The sequence below is a fragment of the Struthio camelus genome, chromosome 15 (assembly GCF_040807025.1).
Source record: "Struthio camelus isolate bStrCam1 chromosome 15, bStrCam1.hap1, whole genome shotgun sequence".
Lineage (NCBI taxonomy): Eukaryota > Metazoa > Chordata > Aves > Struthioniformes > Struthionidae > Struthio > Struthio camelus.
The window spans coordinates 19,988,995-20,009,387 of NC_090956.1; the positions used below are offsets into that span (position 1 = coordinate 19,988,995).

Genomic DNA, 20,393 nt, shown 5'->3' on the forward strand with positions numbered 1-20,393 from the left:
CTTGTTGTTCCTGTACAACACATACGTTGACATCTACAGTTTGCCGTTTGTTTCCGTTTTGTTGGGCCCATACTCTATGCTCCAACGGATAGAGTATAGCTCCATTGGGATTTAATCCTAGTGCAATGATAGGGTATATGGTGTATATCGAAGCATTGCCTCTTGTTAAGGCAAAAGCTGTGGCCTAGGTTTGATATAACCATTCTCCCAACCAACACCACTTGGAATTTAAAGATGATTTTCCTGATTTTAGTTAACTCATCCACCTTTTGGTTCCACTTCATGGCAAGTTGACTATACTTGGTATAAGCTTTCACCCATCCCGTCTTGAATGGTGTTTTTCAGGCTATATTTAGTAATAATTGCCAATCTTATTTTCCCCAAACTGGGGATCTATTTATTTCCCAATTCAAGGTTTCCCACTGACAGAGCCATTGTGTGGCACCAGCGCACACAGCATAAGAGTCCACCCATATGATTTCTGCTCCATTCTGTGCTGCCAAAACGACTCTTCTTCATCTCCTACTTGTGCACTGCCTTCACCTTCTTCTATTACTTGTTTGCCAGTGGTAATATCTACTGCAGCAGCCTTCTGTTGCCTTTTACCATATATCCTTTTTGCCGAGGCACCAGTGAACCAAATATTTTCTGTTGCTGTATTCTCAATGAGGGGCAGTGCATTCAGAATTGCTGAAGGTTTAAAAGGTTATTGTAGTGCTAAGGGGTCTGTATCTGTGGGCATCTGTAATTTGAAGACCTTAGTATATCCTTCAGTTAATTGCATGTTTTCTGCACTCCTGTTAGGTCATTTTCTGATAGTAGGTTTTTGTGCAACTCCTTCTGGGGGAGCAGTCCCCTTTAGGATTGCTTCTAGCAAATTAAATGGTCCTCTAGTTGCACAGGTTGTCTGTCCCTGGTGTATTTCTCAACTTGTTTAACTGCTCGGACTAAAGATAAAAGACCTTTTTCCCATTTAGAATATCATTGTTCTGTTTCCTTAAATGTGGTGGAGCTAAATAATAAAGGTCTTTTTGGTCGATCGGAGCCAGTTTGGAACAGGTTACAGTAAGTAGCACGCTCAGTGAAACCCCATTCGGCTCTAGTAGGGTCGCAGGGGTGTACTGGTCCCAATGACTGGTATGTTTTTAATTTCTTCCGTTCGAGTTTTGATTGCCTTTTTGTGCTCTAATTTCCACTCCCAGGGTTTGCCTTTCCGTAAGAGTGAATGTAATGGACGAGCACTAATAGAAAATCCAGGTACATGCTTCCTCCAGCATCCTAAAGTTCCCATTAGCTGTTGTAACTCCTTCCTTGATTGGGACATTCAAAGCTCTCTGATTTTTCTTGACGTATCTGGAGAAATCACTGAACTGCCTGCTATCACCAAGTACCCAAAAATTTTACCTCTCTACTTGGTCCCGGACAATTTTCAGGTGGAACCTCAATTTCCGCTTTATTTAGCGCTTGCCATGCTGCTGCTGCTGCTTCCCCCACTTTCTCAGGGTCCTCCCATCAGAATATCATCTGTATATTGGTACAGTTTCACATCTGGAGGGAGTGGGACTGTCTGTACAAGTTCAGCAAGTGCAGCAGGAGCAATCATGGGTCAATGTTTGTCCCCCTCCTTGTGGGGGGTCTGTTAAAGGTATATTGTATTCCCTCCCAAGTGAAAGCAAACTTATCTTTATCTTCCTCCTGCAAGGGGACCATAAAGAACATATCCTTCATGTCTAGCGCCGCCATCCATGGGTATGCAGCTGCTTGTAATGTAGCTGTTAAGTTTGCAATATTTGGTACAGCAGCTGTTAGTGGAGCGCTGATAACTGATTCTCAAACACCACTTCCTATCTGGTTTCCAAACTGGCCAGATAGGTGAGTTATATGGGGAGTGGGTTTTAAAGATAATTTATCATTTTTTCAAATCAGCTCTGACTTCAGAAATCCCATTTCGTGCTGCAGCAGAAATCGGCTATTGCAGTACGTTAGTAATTTTTGAATCGGGGAGTGTGGGGCTGAGCAAAGTACACGCACTGTAGCTTCCCTATTTCTGCGGGGGTTAGGGTCCATGTTTGAGCTGAAGGACCACACACCGCCATCCGGCAGGCAACAGCTTCGTTGGTTTAAAACATTGAAACCTAAAATACTTTCATTGTGATCTTTAACTGCGAAGGGAGTAGTTGACATGCGCCTCTTGCCCGGGAGCCATAAATTAACCCTTGGCAGTTTGGCACACAACACTCGCTCCATTCACACCGATAATTTTAACTCTCTGCTGTCCAGGTCACACACTCAACTTCTCGGCGTCTTGTTGTGTTAGTTTTGAAATTTGTGCTCCCGTATCTATTAAAACTTCACCAGTTGTCGGTGAGGACCAGTCAAGATATTTGGGCCATTATCACTTATCCACTGATAAGCCTCCCCTTGCTGTACAGGTAGACCTAATTGTCTTCCGGGCATTACTTGTTGTTTTGTTTTGTTTTTTGTTTTTCCTTCATGCCCTGCAGTTCCTTCCTAGAGGGGAAGAAGGGGTTGTCTCTCTCTCTCTCCCTCTGGGAGCTGGCACTGGAGGAGTTGAAGTATGCTCCTCTCTTTGGCTGTTCTCTTGTTTCTGGGATGCTTCAGTCAGGCTCAAGATAATGCCAGTAGGCGGACCTCAGATCGCGAGGGTCAACCTGGGAATGCCTAGGGCTAAGGCTTTCCTCCACAATCCATTTATTTCTCAGTTCTCAAGATACTGTTCACGGGTCTTGGGGCTTATTTCCCTTTGGCTTATTTTCTATTCCCTGTGGAGGGGTGCCTGTATCACTGGTCTCACCCTATGATCTCTTCCCCAGGGCTTCAGGTTTGGTTTTTCAACTATTGGATTGTCCCAGCCCATTTCACAGCTGTGGTTAATGTTGCGGTGGATTAATTCTGCCCATGCAGGGAGTTGCCTGCGCGGGTCGTTATCACCTAGTCTGTCATTGTATTCTGCAGCTGTTCAATTGTCAAAGACAGTAGAACTCAGTTGCCTTTCGACCTTCTATTGCTTTCTTCAGGACCTCCTCCTTTCTGTTCCAGTGCTCCCTTTCTTGATATGCAGCTTCTAAACAGGTACCTAGCACCTTGCAGGTAATGCCTGTCCCTTGTCTATCGCTTGTGTGGCTCCTAGTTACCTTCAGGTATTCTTCAGTAGCTTCCCAACTGTGCTAATTGCCACGAGCCCATTCTTCTGAGAAGGGACTTGAGTTCACTCCATACCTCCATCAAGAACTGGTGATACTACTACCTGGTGCATATATTAGAAAATAGCTGAGCGCACCTTTCTGCGTCTTCCCTCAACCTGGGCATTTTGCTTCCCCACAACGCTAAATCACTCGGGCTCCAGCCTTGGTTAGTAAATACAGGCAGCACTGGAAGGGGTGGGGGAGCTCCCCCTGCTACGCCCAGCTGTAATGCTGCCGGATTAGGTAAGACATTAGAAACCATAGGATAGAGTCCAGCAGCTGGCAGAGTAGAAGTAGGAGAAAGAGGGAGAGTGAGTGACAGATAAATCTTCAGGAGGTGAGAGCGAAGGGGTATAGGGTGGAGCGGTTGCGGCGGGTGCGTTACACGGGGTACTGGCATCTGCTACGGCAAGAGTCACTTTCGTAGGGTTCCCCTCTTTTTACTCAGGTGCTGGTGGTCCCGTACGTGATTGTCCCACACATACCAATCCCCCATTTGGTGAGGCTTTTCATCTTCCAATATAATTTGTAGCGTAGTTAATGTCTCGGAATTGGAGGATCCTTCCTCTGGCCAGCCCCCTGAACCGGTCCCACATGGCCGATCTTCCTGACATAAGGAAATTGCGCGCTTTCTGGATAATCCTACTGTACCGTCTATCTTTCCCAATTTTTCACTAGTGCTAAGCTGGGCTAGAGCTAAATTAGCTGCCTTTTTTAACAGTTGTTCCCTCAGAATTTGCTCAGTATCGATTAGCTCAGAATTTGTTAGCTTTTGAGATTAGTCTTTTAACTTTCTTAAAGTTATTTAGAAAGCTATAATCCTTTCCCTAACTGCAGAAGCAGCTTCAAAACAGTGAATAATCAGGTACCTGTGTGGTACCTGATGCTTTGTGTACCAAAATCCAAGTACAAAAAGATAAGTTAACTCAGGACCCAGTTTCAGATGGCAAACAAAATCACGGGATTGACCATTTATTGTAAAAGATCCTGTAAAGCTTTCGCAAGAGTAACAGTAGTCACACTGGTATCTTGGTCATATTAGAATTGTGGTAACTACATCCTTCCTACCTACATATTCCCTGAGATTTCAAATCGATACAGTGCTCTCTATTTCCTGTCTAAAGCCTGGATTCTGAAAGAGCTTTGTGCAAACAAAAGGCCTGTCAAGATTAACAAGGCTTCCTGTGGGCTCTACATCCAACTAACCTCAGGCCCCAATCCTGTATCTAGCGTTGCTGTGCCCTAGCAGCGGCTGTATTGAACACTGCAGGGTAGCTGCAGGGATCTGCTCCGTTCCTCTTGCCAAGGTGATGCGAAGCATGCTTTGTAAGCTGGTTTGATATCTTGCAGCTGTAGATGATAGATTAGTGCAAAGCGTTACTACAGCAGGAAAATAATGCCATGGAGGATGCTGCTTTGGACAGCTGTATTTAAGAAGAGAAAAGAATGAAGATATCTAGTCAGAGTTTTATTTCAAGGAGAAAATGAAAAAGTGTGGGAGCAGGCAGGTGAGGACTTTACATCTTTTTTATAGGTGGGATGTAGAGGATGATAATGTATTTGCAAATGTTTTGGAAATTGAAACATCCTTTTTAGTTAGGTACATCAAATTACCTCTTAGGTACAACAGTTCAGCATGCATTTCTTAATGTTCGCTCTTGCACAGTTATGTTTTTCTACTTCAGCTTTTTAGGGAAAAATACTTGATTCTATGGGATTTTTTTGATCTGCACCAGCTTGAAATGCCACATTCAAATAGTGTCATGATTAGCTAAGAAGTAGTATATGTGTATATGTGGCATGAGAGCTGTCAGACTTCCATGAGCTCATTTGTTAGTGTGATTCCAGTAATACCATTTGGAGAGTGCCATGTTAATTCTAGTGTTCTTCACTGGGTAGAGATCTGTGCACCATTTATATATTGCTACAATTTAACCACATTATAATGGCTTCTTTAATGCTGACATGTGCTGCTATAATTGCCACGTTATATACTACACTGTCAATATTCTTAGAAAGACACTATACCGTTTGTTGTCTATTACTCATTTATAGTATACCCAATTTCTTCTGAAATTCACATAGGAAAGCAGCGATTAGTATGTGTGGTGGGCTGTTTCTGAACAATGTCAGGAACCTCTGCAGTCTAAACGCTCCTAAAAATTGTACCAACTCTTAGCCATCATCCTTCTTCCACAAATTATTGTTAATAGTGAGGATTTCAGAAGCCATCATTCAGCCTTCACATACATGCACACTTAACGCAGAAAGTTTACTTTTGTTTTAATAGTAGGACATTCAAATGATTTGTGGTTTAGGATTTCCTAGATGGGAAAAAGAAAATAAGTTTTAATTTGTTCCTCTGGTCAGAGGAACTATCATGGAGCCTTTGTCCTGAGGCAAATTAGGGGACAAAAGAAGTGTGGTTGTTGTTTCAGTACTTGAGGCATACTTTACTAAGGTAGAAAGAAACAACTTTGATTTGTTGTGGCTTAAAGAGCTGTTAACTGAGAACTGTGTAATTGGTTTATGTATACTACAGGATCTGTGCATTATGTGAATGAGAAAGGAAAGACAAGCCATATATTGTCCACCGACAGTCCTGTCCAAAAACTTCTCTTCATGGAGAAAAGAGATGTTTTAGTGGTAATAACAGAGAACCTTCTGTTGTCCTTGCATAGAATTACTCTTGAGGGAGAGGCAGAAGAGCTCATGAAGGTAAGAGAGTCAGGCTACAAGGTAAAGTTGAAATGTTTAATCTTTATAAGTATTTGCTAGGTTTTTTTGGTTATTACTTTTTTTGCTCGCAAAGGAATCAGCACTTATTTTTCTTTCTCAGATAATACCTTGATAAGCAAATATATGATCACTGAAACATAGAATAAAAGGCTATATTACTGAACTTGGAAGGATGTTCAAATCTATAATTGCAGTACAGTCAAATGTTTATTAAAATGTTTTGTGGATAAATGGCTGATAATATACTTCCTCAGATTTATTATCATCACTCATTCAGAGCTGCCTTCTCTTCCAGGTTAGTAGGAACAGTACCTACCCCTCTTGGTGAAATTATCTTTGTCTGCAAGTCTGAAAGGAGGTTTTGTTCTCACTTTATCAAAGTGTTCTTCAGTGCTGCAAAAGCTAGAAAACTTTTAAAAAATAGCAACCCACAAATAGTAATGTAGCACAGAAATGACTGTAAAGGGACAAACAGCAAACTGACTTCATCCAGGACCAGTAGTCATCTTGGCCCAATATCTAAACCAAATACTATACTGTTGGAGAACACTGCTTTGAAAAAACCCTAATTTTTCTAAGGTTTTTTCTCTAAAATCAAAAAAGATTGGATACTTGTGTGTTATAGGAGTGCCCACTTTTTATTAATCAGTACTTTTTTGACTAGAAGTAAGATCTGGTGTTTCATGTTTTAAAGCAATCTTTATTAAGTTCTGAGAGAAGATCTAGTACAAGGGGAAAACTGTTGCTTGCCATTTCTTTTATTACTTTTATACGTGATATACCTAATTCATTTAGTGGTTGTTGTTGTCTGAGGGAAACTGTTGGTCTATCAGAACTGTCTGAACAGGTCTAGTAATTCTTACGTTTTAACTTTGCAGCCACACTAGGCAATTCAGATACCTACAGTCTGTCCATATGTTCCTCCTACCTTCTGGCATTTTCTTTTATTTATTTGTTGTTGATTAACAGGTGAAGTTGAGTGGGAAGACAGGCCATTCTGCAGACATCATTTTAATAGACAACAGTCTTATTGTTACAGCAGTAGGTGAGACAGTCCTCAGGTAAGAATCTTGTTTCAAAGCTGTTCTTGCTGCCCAAAAGAAAGGCCAGCTAAAAGATTTATGGACTGCAGTGGACTAAAGATTTTACTGTACATGTACTGTACATTATTTTCTCATTCTTTTTCTCCAAATAAATATAAGGAGATTGAAAAATCTATTTTCTTGAAGAAAAACTTAATTATGCATATTTTCCTTTCTCTCAAGGTAGTTTTATTTTATCTGCCAATACTACCCAAACTTGTTTCTTTCTGAGTACCTTTATCCATTTCTTTCTGAAAATGGATCCCTTTGATTTTGTGCATGAAAAAGTCACTTTGTTCTTTCCACTCCTGCTCTCTGAGTATTATGACAGTCATAGCATCAGCCACAGGAAAACTGTGCCCTGCTTGTCAGGATTTCTTTCTATCAGTGTAATATAACATAAATATTTTGGTAATTTTTATCCCTAATTCCTTAAAACAAATATGTCACTTTGCTGTCTGCAATGTTGCCATGTTCTGTAGGTTTTATCTCTCTGCATTTTTTTTAAGTGTATGCTAAACCTTTGGGTTTTCTAGCTGTACTATGAGTGACTCCACCTCTTTCCCCTAACTTTTGATGAGGGGTCACCAGAGACTGTCCATTAACATCCGTGGCTCGCTTTTTTGAGCCTCTATCTGCTATTATCTGATGGAATCCTATGGTTAATTTTGTGAGAATATGGAAAGACCTGTCATCGATGGTGTTCAGTTCAACAAAATGCATCTGAAATCCAAGGGCTACTAAAAGTGGCGGAGATAGGGAATATCCCTAACAAAATGTGGAAGCTCGCGTAGGGAGGAAGACTATAGCTAAGTCTCATCTCTTAAACAAAACAAACAAACAAACAAAAAAACCCCACACAAACCACACACCACTGAGTTTGACTCCTTCCTTTATAGGAGGGTGTTACAATACATGCTGCGGATTAAAAAGTCAAAGGAAAAGGAAGGAGACTGTTAAGAAATTCATGCTCCAGAGGAAGCTGCTGATGATTTCATTTTAAAAATTAAATGATCTGGGCATTCTGGAAACAGCAAATTAGTGCCATGTGTAGCATCCTATTGACTGTGTTTAGCGAGACACCTGGAAGGAAAAGCATTGTTAAAACTCTCTTGTTTTCTGTGCTTTAGGTTCTGGGATTTGGAGCGAGGTGAGAACTATGTGCTCTCCCCAGATGTGCAATTTGGCTTTGAGGCAGGAGAATGCATTAACTGTGTTTCTTACTGCAGTGCTAAAGGTAAGAAACCGTGATCTCTGGTTCCTAAACCAGGTCAAAGTATTAGTCTTTAGTGCCCTGTGGTCATTTCAGATACTTACCTTGTTACTGAGGGTATGTTTCAGCAGTGTTTTAGTTTAGATCAGGAATGTCCCTTTGAAGGGGCAATGAGAGAATTCAATACTTAACCACATGTTGGTTTGCAGCGTGGTGTTTGCTTGAAGATAACTCCAGGCACACAAATTGAACTCCCTTTGATGGCACTGAACTGGAAGATGTGCTCTGGAGTGCACCTAGTGCCCTCCAACCAGTAAAAGGCATTCAGTCTACAAGCCCACACCAGAACTAATCCAAAGCAGAGCTCTCCATGTGTGCGTTGGGTCCTTAACATAGACTATTTCTCTCTACAGAGCTACTCCTGTGTGCTGTATAGTTTGCTAATCTAGGCATGGCTATGGCTAGGGTCTACTAGAATTATTTTCAGTAGTGGCTTGTACTCCAGACAGAACTATTCAAAAATAAACAGTTAATATGAAATCATTGTCTGATACAATTAAAAGATAACTTCATCTGGTAGCTTAGAAAATGGGTCTTACTATGTGAAACTTCTCCCGTTATCTCCCCAGAAGAGTTCAGGACTAGAATGCTGTTTGGCAGGCAAGGCAAAGAAGTGAAAGCTGCTGGAAGGCGGCTTCTCAATACCTCAAAACCAGAGTTTGGCTGCTTGTTTCTTTGTATAATGCTTGTTGGTTTTTCTGAAGTTTGAAATGAAATGTCTAAAAGGTTTGTGAATGGCAGGTCTTTTAGCAGCTGGTACTAACAAAGGGAGAATAGCTATGTGGAAGAAAGCATCAGTATCCAGTCAGAGCATGGGGACTTTGGAGGGCAAGGACAGATGGAAGCTCCAGGCACCTACAGAACTTGACGGAAATATCACTCAGATAAAGGTAAGACAGGAAAGAGTTTTATATTTTAGTAGGATTTCACAAACATTAAATGAATATATCATCTTTGTGAAATAAAATAAGTTTAATTGCTACCATACAGGCAATTACACCAGCAAAGAGGCCGATGCCCCCAACGTTACATGGGAAATCATCGATAAATTTGGGAGTAGAGTTTGTCTGTAGAGATTTCTAAGACTTTTCACCCTTCCTCCCCTCCAAATTAAAGACCTGAAATAAAACCTCTAGTTTTTCCATTCTCTGAGTAATAAACTCTTGTACTACAACATACAAAAAAACTTAACCTGAAAACAAATGTCATGACATATGTTTGGAAATAACCCGATATGTTTTCAGAAATCTATCTTGGCATGAATCCAACAGCTAAAGCACTTTCTAAACATTTCTTTTCACTCACAGCAGAATGGTGTTCAGGTGGATATGTATGCTACCTTTTTCTGAAGGAGGAAAACCCTTGAATAACTTTCAAAATTGAAATGGGCAGAAGTATTACCTGTTCGTAGCTAGTCTGTTGCAGGCAGGGTTGAAATGCTCAGTAACGTAAAACTCTGAAATGCAAATAGATCTCTCTGCCTGGGAGGATTAGCTAGCAGTCATGACATCCTTAAATCCAGACATTTCCCCTTCTTGTGTCTCATTGACAGGCCCTTTGGATTCAGCACCCTGAAATTGTTTTCTGGCAAAGATAGATAGTCAGTAGCCAAATTTATGTAAGTTTACTAAAATAACAAGCAAGAAAATTGGAATGAAATGAATGATTGTAGTCTTAGATAATTTTCTTCTTTTTAGTCACTTTTTTCATATAAAGTTTGCTCTTACCGGTAAGTTAATGACTATAAAAATATATATGTACATCCAGATATTTTTCAAGTGAAAAGATATGCTCTCTAGAAGGAAACACTATATTTTTGCATGCAAAATGATTTTTTCAGATGCCTTTTTCTTTTTTTTTCTCCAAAATCAAAGTGAATCATGCCTCATTTACTAGATAATTTTTTTTACATGGCACTTAGTGTCAAACTCTATGTGGATAATAATAGGTTTTCTATTATGAATTTGCAAAAACAATATTATAAAAAATTTTTACTGCTTTTTACAGTGTTTTTAACACTGAATGTTATGACAGTTCATCGTATTATGAGATTTATTATTTTGTAATCCATTCTCCATTAAGGTGCAGGATTCAGCATTTTTACTTGAATTATTTAATTGATTATTGTGAGCTTAAGCATAAATGCTGCCTTTCCATATTTGCTTATTAATTTTTTTGCTCTATACAAAAGAAATGAGCGTTACAGTCATAAAATTTAAGTTTAAAAATATTTTACATTTAAAAAAATTAACTTTTTTGACAACCCGTCGTTCTATTGAAGGATAAGCTAAGCTCTTTCTTTTAGATTCTCTGGGGGTTTCATTTTGTTTGTTATTCACTACTCTTAAAATTTTGTCTGGGTTTTTTTAGAGTTTGTTATAACTTAGATTTTCTTTTGCTGTGCTTAATACTTGAGAACAGTGCTCCTTCCTTTGGGGGAGGAATGAAAATCAAACAAATATATCTGGTGCCGTGCAAGAGAAAGTGATTTTATGTTTTCTTCTCTTTGGGTTTCACATTAGGATGGAAAGTATGTAAAAAGAGATGGCATTTGCTCGCTCTAGGTAGGAACCTAGTGAGGGAGCATGTCATAGTCTTACTTTCTAAATTAAAATGGAAGGCTGGGAAGTGCTATTGCAGTCAGTAACCCAAATCTTGTTAAGATGCTCCCATAACAAAAGGCCCAGGACTGAGGAAGTAGTGTGTGCCATTAGCATATCATACATCTGCAAATAAGTTGAGAGAAAGGAAGAGAGATAGGTGTTTATGTCAGCTTGACCATTCAAATATTTTCCAGATAACAGGATATGGAGTGCCGTCCAGAAATAGCATCTTGTTCCCGATGTTTATTAGAATAAACAAAAGCATCGCCAAACCATCGTCAACAATCACTCCATTTTTATCTCATTTTATAAAGCTAACTTTAATTATGGATACTTTAGGAATTTTTTTTCATATTAATCTTTGCACTCAAAAGTGCTCTGTGAATGGTTTTCAAAATTGTCGCATGTGGAATCTTTTGGTAATTCCTATGAAAGGCTATTCCTATGCTTCCGTGAAAATCTCAGAACAGCCACGTCCTATTCTGAAATCAAAGAGTGGCAATAACTTTATTTGACTGCTTGCCAAGCTAATCTTTTTTCCAAGCTGGCTTAGTGGCTTCTAACGAGAAGTAGTTGGGAAATGCACTCTAGCTCTTCTACTGTGCAGTATAGCACTCTAGCTGCTGTTCTTTGTAAGTAGATGCCACTAAAAAAGAAAACCCAAACAAACCCAAACAAACCATGCAAATTAACTTTATTTCTCAGATGGCACCCTTGAATAAAATAAAATATTTCCAAATACAACTATTTAATTCAGCGTTAGCGGAAGAGCATAACCACTCAGTATCAATATCTCTCTCTGCATTTGTGATTTTAAAACTTTCAAATCAAGAAATTGATATGAAACTTAAATAACTTTGAGGGAGCTGGAGAGCTTGAAGACTTGGCAGATCCCTCGAATTTATAGACCTTATCAATTGTATAGGAGCAGAGACGTTTTTGAACCTCAAAGGATTTTTCTACAGCTCTTATAAACTTTGTAATTTATCTAGCCCATTTGAAAGCATGTCTGCATTGATGGTCCCTGATAAATCTTAGAAAACACAAAAAACCAAAATCAGCAATAACCAGAAGAACAACCCTCTGCCTGTTTCCTGGCGCGGTCATGGGACGACACCCAGGCAGAACCGCTGCAGTGATGTCCAGGTGATATGAGGCTTGAGCTGTGTACGCTGCTCGTCGGGGAGTGTTATCGGTGGTGTGTATGAGTTCAGGCGCAGCGCTCCCCCCGTGCGCTTACAGCTTCCTGACTAGAGTTTGAATAACGTGGTATGCAAGAGGAGTTCGTGTGTAGCCAGCTGATTGCCCACAGTGCTTTCTTACACGCTTATTTAGCTACGAATATGGGAAGAGAGAGTGAAAATGAGAGTATTAACTACTCTCTTCAATAATATAGAGAGAACTCACCAGCTGCATGTAAAAACTGTCTTTGCAAACCATCTCAGAGGCAGATCTCGCCTTTTTCCCATCAAATTTGGAAAGGCATCTCCAGTTTTAAAGTTGCTCTTTGTAGGTGATATTTTTCAATCTTAAAATATAATTTTAAAAAGAGTTTATGATCCTAAGCTGTATAAGATGTTGGATGTTGTTTTCTGCTTCACAATCTGGGGTGAGTCAATAGCTCAATGAGTCCATAACTGATCCAGAAATCTCTGTTTTCATATTACTTAAATGAGTAATTGTTAATTCTTCAGGCAAGCATCACCTCTTTGTTACAAATTTGTGATATACCTAGTGCAGTTGGTGTGGTTCTTTTTGGGACTATGCAGTATAAATGATAAGAACTTGCTAGAGTATAAACTCTGTAGAATATGGGGGAAAAAAAAGAAGGAAAAAGTTATCTTCATAAAACTCATTGAAAAAGAGTTAGCTGGAAGAGGATTCATCAAGAAGAGGGAAGCGTTCTTTGGGACCACTTTATGCGTGTGATCAGTACTCTTTGCTAGAGAATTTGAACTGCATTGTTGACTGAAAGGGCTAACGAAGGTGCAGAGAAGAATAAGGTAAATGAATAAGGAATTATGTGTGCAACTTGTTCTTACAGACCAAAGCGTTATTAATCCCTTTGCATATGTGATTCTGTCTTGCAGTATTAAATGTAAGGTGATGCAGTAGCATCTTAGAAAAGAAAAGTGGCTTTAATTTATAAAAATGCACCTCTATATAGACTAGGGGAGCATCTGAATAGCTGCATAACTGTAGCGTAATATTTCAAATCTCTAACAATTCTAGCCATTTGGCTATGGTTTTATTTAGATAGTAGGGTTTTGTGTCATATATATATTTATATACATATATATACATATACACACACATATATACATACACACACACACACACACACACACACACACACACACACACATACATACATACATACATACATACATATATAAAATGTTTGTTCCCTCCTACCCCTGCTCATCTGTCTTGGGACACTGCTGTGACTGTTCAAGATTTTAGATGAAATTGTGCGTCTTCCTTTCCCCCCCCCCCCTTGCTCTTTTCATTGTATGTAGTGGGGCTCCAGAAGAAACCTACTGGCAGTGAACAACATCAGCTCTGTGGTGATTCTCAGTGAGCAGGCCATGTCATCTCATTTTAATCAACAAGTGGCTGTTGTACAGGTGTCTCCCAACCTGTTTAACGTGACCTTCTTCAGCGCAGGAACCACGCACAGTCTTCGCGTCGATATGAATGTTAACGGAGTCTTCGCTACTAAGGTTACTTCCCAGCCCAGCTGTGGGTCATTTCATATATTTGCACAAATATTTGCTTAGTTAAGTACATGGAGACTAAAGTTTGTCCCTCTTTAATATACCTCTTCTCTGATACTCCATTTCTTGTGTAATTGACTGGAAGTATTTTTATGACTCTAGCAATCACACAGTAGCAGAGCTGATTTTCAAATAGTACAGTGAATCGGTAGTTTTCTGGTTACTGACTTCTGTTTGGTGGCATGACCAGAAACCTCCCACCTCACTGTACAGATGAAATACTAAAAGGTGGCTATTGTGTGGAAGGTCTCACTGTGTTATTGCACACATTCTTGTATGATTCCAAAAGAAACTGAATGTATAAATTCTTTGCTTTTTTGATTGCTTTAGGATGTTGTAGTATTCTGGAATGGGAAGCAAGTGTCTGTCTTTGAATGCTCAGGAGTTACCATAAGAAATGCAGGTAGGAATTCAGAACAGAGCAATGAGTGGAGTGTTAAGAGTGTTAAAATGGTTGCCTTCCTGCAAAATTATGTGTTCATTCATGATAGAGGAATAACTTTGCACTTACGAACGCTAATTAGACTTCATATTGCCATTTTGCAGAGTAGAAAGACTGAGGTATAAAAATATAGGTCAGTAGTTACGCATGTCATCAACAAAACCAGAGCTCAAATACCAACTCCTAGGTCTATGCTTTATTCACTAAGTGTGCTGGGATATAATATATAGCTTGACCTCAGAATAGGTTGGTATTCTTGTCCATGGGTCAGAGGTAGCACTGCAGCAACAGAGGTAAAGCTGAAGATGATGTGAGTCTGTAGGCATAAAATTAAGATATATGTCCACTTAACCTCTCTTCAGCTTCAGCCCAGTTCTGGAGGTGCCTAAAGACCAAATGTGTGCTTCATTTGTAGGGTTTCTAAGGCATCCAGTTGTGCAGTGTGCCTTGACAAAACTAAGCATTTCATGGTTATTCCCAACAGACTAGATGTATACCTGCCTGTCAGGCCTGGATTTGAAAGGTGTTCTCGGATCCAGCGTATCAGATAGGTCCTTACAGAAAACATGATGCGAGGAGAAGTCGTCTCCTTTTTAAGTAAATAATGACAGCAGTTACTTTCTTTTTTTTTTATCTGTTTATTGTAATGATGGTTTTATTGTGATTGTTCCAGGCTCTTTCCTTTGTGACTCTCCAGTTCTGTCTGTGCATGAAGAAAATCTGTACACAGTTGAGCCAAATCGGGTCCAGGTCCGCACCTGGCAGGTAAGGGATGATGAAACTTAGAGAAGGTGAATAATGCATCTCAGGGTTGCTTAGCTTCAGTAGGATTGCTGACTGTGGACCTACTAGCTAAGCAAACCTAGGTAAAAGGAACACATTCTTCTTATTTTTGGTGATAGCCATTCAAGAATGTCATTACGTAAAAGCAGTGACATGAAGCTGAGATCCACCAATATGCTTTACTCTTTTCAATGTTTACGTGTGCTGTACTCACAACTTAAAAGTTAAGTGGAGGTTTTGTAAATCTGTTAACTCCTCCTTTGTCACAGAAAAAATGTGTTGAGGATTTCAGCTGAAAGATCTTTGGCACTGTGTTCTATAAAAAATCTGTCACGTTTAAGTACTACTGCAGTCTAGCTAGTAAGCATCTATAACAGAAAATAGAATTCTGTAAGGACCAGAATTCTTAAGATGATCAAAATTGCATGCATGTTGAATGTATATATTATGGACAGGAAAATGAACATATACAATATTCTTATAAGGTAATGAAAATACCCTGTAGAAGTTCTGCTTAGAAGTGCGTTCCTACCAGGTCTTTTGTTTAAACATTGCAGCCTATGCTGGTCCACGAGAATCAAAGAGAAATCCATTAGAGTTCTGTTTCCATAATTTTATTTAAGAAAAAAATACTTAAGAAATAAATATTTTATTTAAGAAAGGGTGGGATTTATCATGCTAAGGAATGGTTTTATCTATTTATTTTGCCAACTGTATATTAATAGACGTATAGGGACCTGTATTTTCGTGTCCCTTCTAGCTAGAAGAAGTTATATTATTGCAGAGCCAATCTTTGCAGAAGGGTACCTCAAAACTTAACTTTTTTGGAGGCTATACATCCAGGTTTTCAACCTGAAATACAAATTGCATTTGTTGAAACTTTGTGTGAGATGGTGCGTGTGCATACGTGCCTTTGTGTGTTTGATTTTGCTGATAATGATTTGGCTGACATAGAAGTTCAGCAGTTAGTTAACTATTCTAGTGAGAAAATAAATCCCTCCTAGTTAGACACTGAGGATGCAAAGTTAGTGTTACACCTTTCTCCTCAGGGCACGGTTAAACAGCTGCTGGTGTTCTCTGAAGCAGAGGGGAATCCATGCCTCTTGGATATCTGTGGAAATTTCCTGGCTGTGGGAACTGATTTGGCTCACTTTAAAATCTTTGATCTCTCTCGCAGGTATTAATAAGGCTTTAGAAAATGTGTTTATAATTGAGGGTATCTTTTGTGGTGAGGAGGGAACTTTTAATTGTTTTTGTTCTGATGAAAAGTGATAGCCCCTTTGAATCTCAAGACAATGCATGGAGCCTGTACGACTTGATGGCCTTTTCCTAAAGCAAAGGAAGAGCCACAGAATTATTAGAAAAACCATGGGATGGGTAATGTAATAACAATGATTTAAAAATACATGTTGTGGGGGATGTTTATGTGTATTCGAGAGTAGGTGGAGAAGTTTTAGAAGATCAAGGCAAGGATGTCACATGTTTCTGCTGATGACCTGAACAAGAACAACAGCGTCCATAATATTAAGTTCATTTCCTCCATAGGATCAGTGAATCCAGGTTTGTTTGATTTATGACAAGATGTGTGACCCAACATTTTTTAAATTTGTTTCAGCTCTTCTTGTTTGAGTTAGGTAACGGGTTTACTTGACTTAGTTCAAATTATATTATGTGTTTCCACGCTGACAAACAGCTTTGGCATAAAAAAGATACATTCCTGACATGATTTTTCTTTCAGAAATTTATCTGCTAGTGACCAAGGCAAGTTTAAAAACCTGAAAAAGCCTAAGAGTTGAATGGATTCTGTTTGATCTTAGGTACTATCATTTCTTATGTGCTATCATGACTGGAGTGCTAAACTCTAGTTACCTGCTGCATTTGGGCAGCTTGTAACTAGCATAAATATTGGATTGACCGTGATGTTTGACAGTGAAGGAAACGAGCGCAACTCCTGCATGCTAGGTTAAATTTTCATGGCTGCTCATGAAAATACCCCTTCCCAAATGATGGTCGTAATGTCCTCTTCAAAATTAAAGCTAGCATAGTTGACTTAGAATAAATGCGAAGTCTAAACATGTAAGCCAAGGATGCTATTTCTACAGGATCAAAATTTTTTTACGTGGGATCATATTATGGATTTAAAATACTGTCACTTCTGTCTGTTGCATCCTATTGATTCAGAAGATTTTTCCTTTTTGTACTGAATAGTTACTGATTTTGTATCTACAGCAGTGGAGGGATTGTTCTGAGATATGAAAAAAGGGAGGGTGAGTGTGAATGGTGCAATCTTTTGGAACTTGCGTACCATAAGAAACTAATCAGTAAGATGATATAAATACCCCCCCTGCCGATGACTTTACTTTTGCTCCAGAGTAGGTTTTCCACACAGAACTTTTATGTGACAGGCTATGTTTGTTCTACTTTCATCGTACTGCTCAGTTTCCTTGTAGAGGAAGAACTTAGTGCTACGAATTCAAAATTCTGACAGGATGTTCTTGTTGTATAGCTCTGATGGAATCCTGTAGGAGCATTTATATTTGTTCTTGCTGATTCATTGAGGAAAGTGTTTAATTAACCTCTTCCTGAAAATAAGGCAGGTGGGAGCAATCCTCTGGAGAGGAAGCTAGTCTGGGGCAGAAGGGTCATAAGGTAGACATAAATAGAAGACTTTCAAAAAGGCTTGACCGTAATATGAAAAGGTGTTATTGACTGCTGAGTGTTGCCACTTGCATGCCACCATATGAATTATTTCTTTCCACAGAGAGGCAAAAGTGCACTGCCAAAGCAAGAATTTCTCGGAGCTGTTTCCTGGCCTGGGAGGCATTGCATCTGTCAAGTGCAATGCTAATGGCAACAAAGTCAGCATCCTTGCTAGCAAGGTGAGGCAGAGCTCTTCGCTTACTGCCCTAGGGTTTGACCATCAGTTGCCAGACTGATACAGTGCAAGAAGATTTCTGAAAACACAGGATTAACTTCTCAGAAACGAACTTAGATTTTCTGTGCACTGTACTGGGACTTGAAATTTCAAGTCCAAGCTGTAGCTAAACACTAAAATTAAGCTGTGCTAAGGTTTTGTACCTTTCGTGAGACCAAAAACTCAGAAAAGGAAGGAGCAGATTAGTACAAGTGCTATTTTGTAGCGTTTCAAAGAAGTCCGACTAACTTGCTAGAACAGAAAAACAGCATGACATATTCTGGTATTTCTTCCAAAGAATGTTCTTGTGTGATTACCCGTGCACGAAATTATGACAGCATGAAGCAGATGAGATAAACATACGATCTGAACTTTACTTTTTTTCTTTTTAACTGCATGCTTCAGTGACTTTCGTTTTCCCTTTCCATAGGTGGATGGGAACATTGATTCCAAGATCTGTTTCTATGATGTTGAAATGGACAAAGTTACGCTCTTTGATTTCAGTGCTGAACAAGGAAACGGTAGAGAGAAAATTCCTTCTGGACAAGGCATTAACAAGTAAGAAGCTTTTATTTTGAAAAGTATGACTTGTGGCTTTAAGGTAGGAATCTGCCCTATGAAGACAAGCCACATCTTGATATTGACATTTCTCTGTCTTTATGTAGGAGCTTGTACCAATTTAATTTTTTTGCTAAAGACTTAATTAAAACTAGTGCATGATTTCTGTGTTGATCAGCCTGTATACCTGTCTCTTCTGATACATGAACTAGGGAGCGTCAAATGAAGATATCTCAAAATAAACAGAAGGAGATGGTTCTTCACACAATATGCAGCCATGCTATGGAGCATCCTTACCAAAGTATTTTTGGATTCTGAGGGAAGGGTTTATGGAGGTCCTGGACAAATTCGTAGAGGAGAAATCAAGTGAGAGTTATTAAAATTATGGAAGCCATATCTGGCACAGGAAATCTCTTAGAGGGAAATGATTAGGTGTTGGGAGAGTACTTGTGGAGCTATTAGATGACTGGCATCATGATCCTGTTCTTCCAATAAATATGCTAGATCTTAGAAGCCCACTCTTCCATGAAGAGTTCACAGGGTAGGAACTGAAAAGAGGGCATTCTGAGGTTCCTTATAGGAAAAACTTATTTCTAAGTCCAATGCAGAATGGTTCTGTGTGAGTAAAAAGTTTCATGAAACAACTATTTAGAAATGATGTCTTTTTTTCATACAAGCTGCTCTCTGGCGAACGCATTAGCAATCCTAGCCAAGGCAGCATCCCATAGGGAACTAGGAATTGGTACGGACGTGCAGTTTTCCATCTGGTTTTATAATGATTTATCTCACTATATTTTTCTTAAGATAAAAGAGTCTTAGAATACAAGGCTTTGTTTTTAGCCACTAGCTGATGCAGATATTACTGGCAAAAATGCAGTTATTCTTTTCAGCACTGAAAAAAGGAAGAAACTACTCAGCTGACTAAAGAGAGTGCAAATTTTGGGTCTTTATATAGTGTTCAGTTATGCAGTGTAATAATGAGTCTTGAGAAAGTGGTTTCCCAGTGTAGTATCTTGTGCAGCCCAACAGAGGCCACCACAAACTAGGAATATTATTTCACTCATGTTTTAATGCTAGATGGTGTCAGCATGAATAATGCATTTATCTGTGCTTCATTGTAGAGTATCTTGAAATCAGAATGAGTAAATTCATCAGAATGTAGTAATAATATCTGTATTACTTCCCCTTCTCTCTCTCTTCCTGAGGTAGAATCTAAAAACTCCCCATTTTTTACACAAATACTATTTTTCAATTTGAGAATAACTTATTCAGAGTTAAATCCCATGGACACTGTGTATTTTTGATTTCCCTTGAATCTGTCCCTTAATTTGCCTTCCCACCCTCTTCCTCCCCCCCACAAAGACTATCCTTCAGTGATGACAGTAGAGGAAAAAAAAAATTTGGTGATGTTTTTTCTCATTTCTTAAACGGACACCTATACCTATATGCTTTATTTTTCAAAAGAATAATAATCCTTTGCCAAAATAGTCTGAATCTGTATGTCTAGATTCTTAACACAGCCTGCGCTGAGGTAGCATTTGAATGCCTGAAGGAGGCAGTAAGTCTTGCCTACATTTCTTATTTAAACTGCTGTCAGAGAATGGTATTTCTAAGGCTGAAGGGGTTTTTGTTGTGCTCTAACTGGTAATTCAAGTCTCTGAATTCTTTTCAGAATCTATTATTAAGTTCGAGCATAGTACTTAGGAAAGGGAAGGAATTGTGGCATATCTGGAGACTGAAGTCCCCCAGCTGCAGATCAGGTTCTTAAGTAGCTGCAGCCCTGAATGTTCCCTCGCTCTGTCTCAGCATTGACAAGTTTAGCAGATGAAAGTATGAAAGTGCGGATCACACTGCATTGCCTGGTCTCCGCTCAATTCCCAGTAGAGATGGCAAAGAGACTTTTAGGAGAGATCTGTTGACTGAGAATATAAACTCATGTCTTCCTTTTTTTTCTCCCTTCAGTTTCATTGTGACTCTCTGGTGATCTCTTCTGACCACTGCTGAGCTGGATGTGAA

At 39.2% G+C, this 20,393-nt stretch overlaps 1 protein-coding gene across 2 annotated transcripts in view; it reads left to right on the forward strand.

Moving 5' to 3' along the window:
• Positions 1-20,393, forward strand: part of IFT140 (intraflagellar transport 140) — a 98,537-nt gene that overhangs the window by 22,107 nt on the left and 56,037 nt on the right. For both annotated transcript variants that reach the window (XM_009672103.2, XM_068907943.1), the window contains exons 6-15: positions 5,749-5,924; positions 6,915-7,006; positions 8,158-8,264; positions 9,042-9,190; positions 13,423-13,626; positions 14,011-14,083; positions 14,796-14,887; positions 15,955-16,082; positions 17,667-17,784; positions 18,250-18,377. In XM_009672103.2, coding sequence (XP_009670398.2) covers positions 5,749-5,924; positions 6,915-7,006; positions 8,158-8,264; positions 9,042-9,190; positions 13,423-13,626; positions 14,011-14,083; positions 14,796-14,887; positions 15,955-16,082; positions 17,667-17,784; positions 18,250-18,377 — 1,267 coding nt within the window. The remainder of the gene's footprint in view (positions 1-5,748; positions 5,925-6,914; positions 7,007-8,157; positions 8,265-9,041; positions 9,191-13,422; positions 13,627-14,010; positions 14,084-14,795; positions 14,888-15,954; positions 16,083-17,666; positions 17,785-18,249; positions 18,378-20,393) is intronic.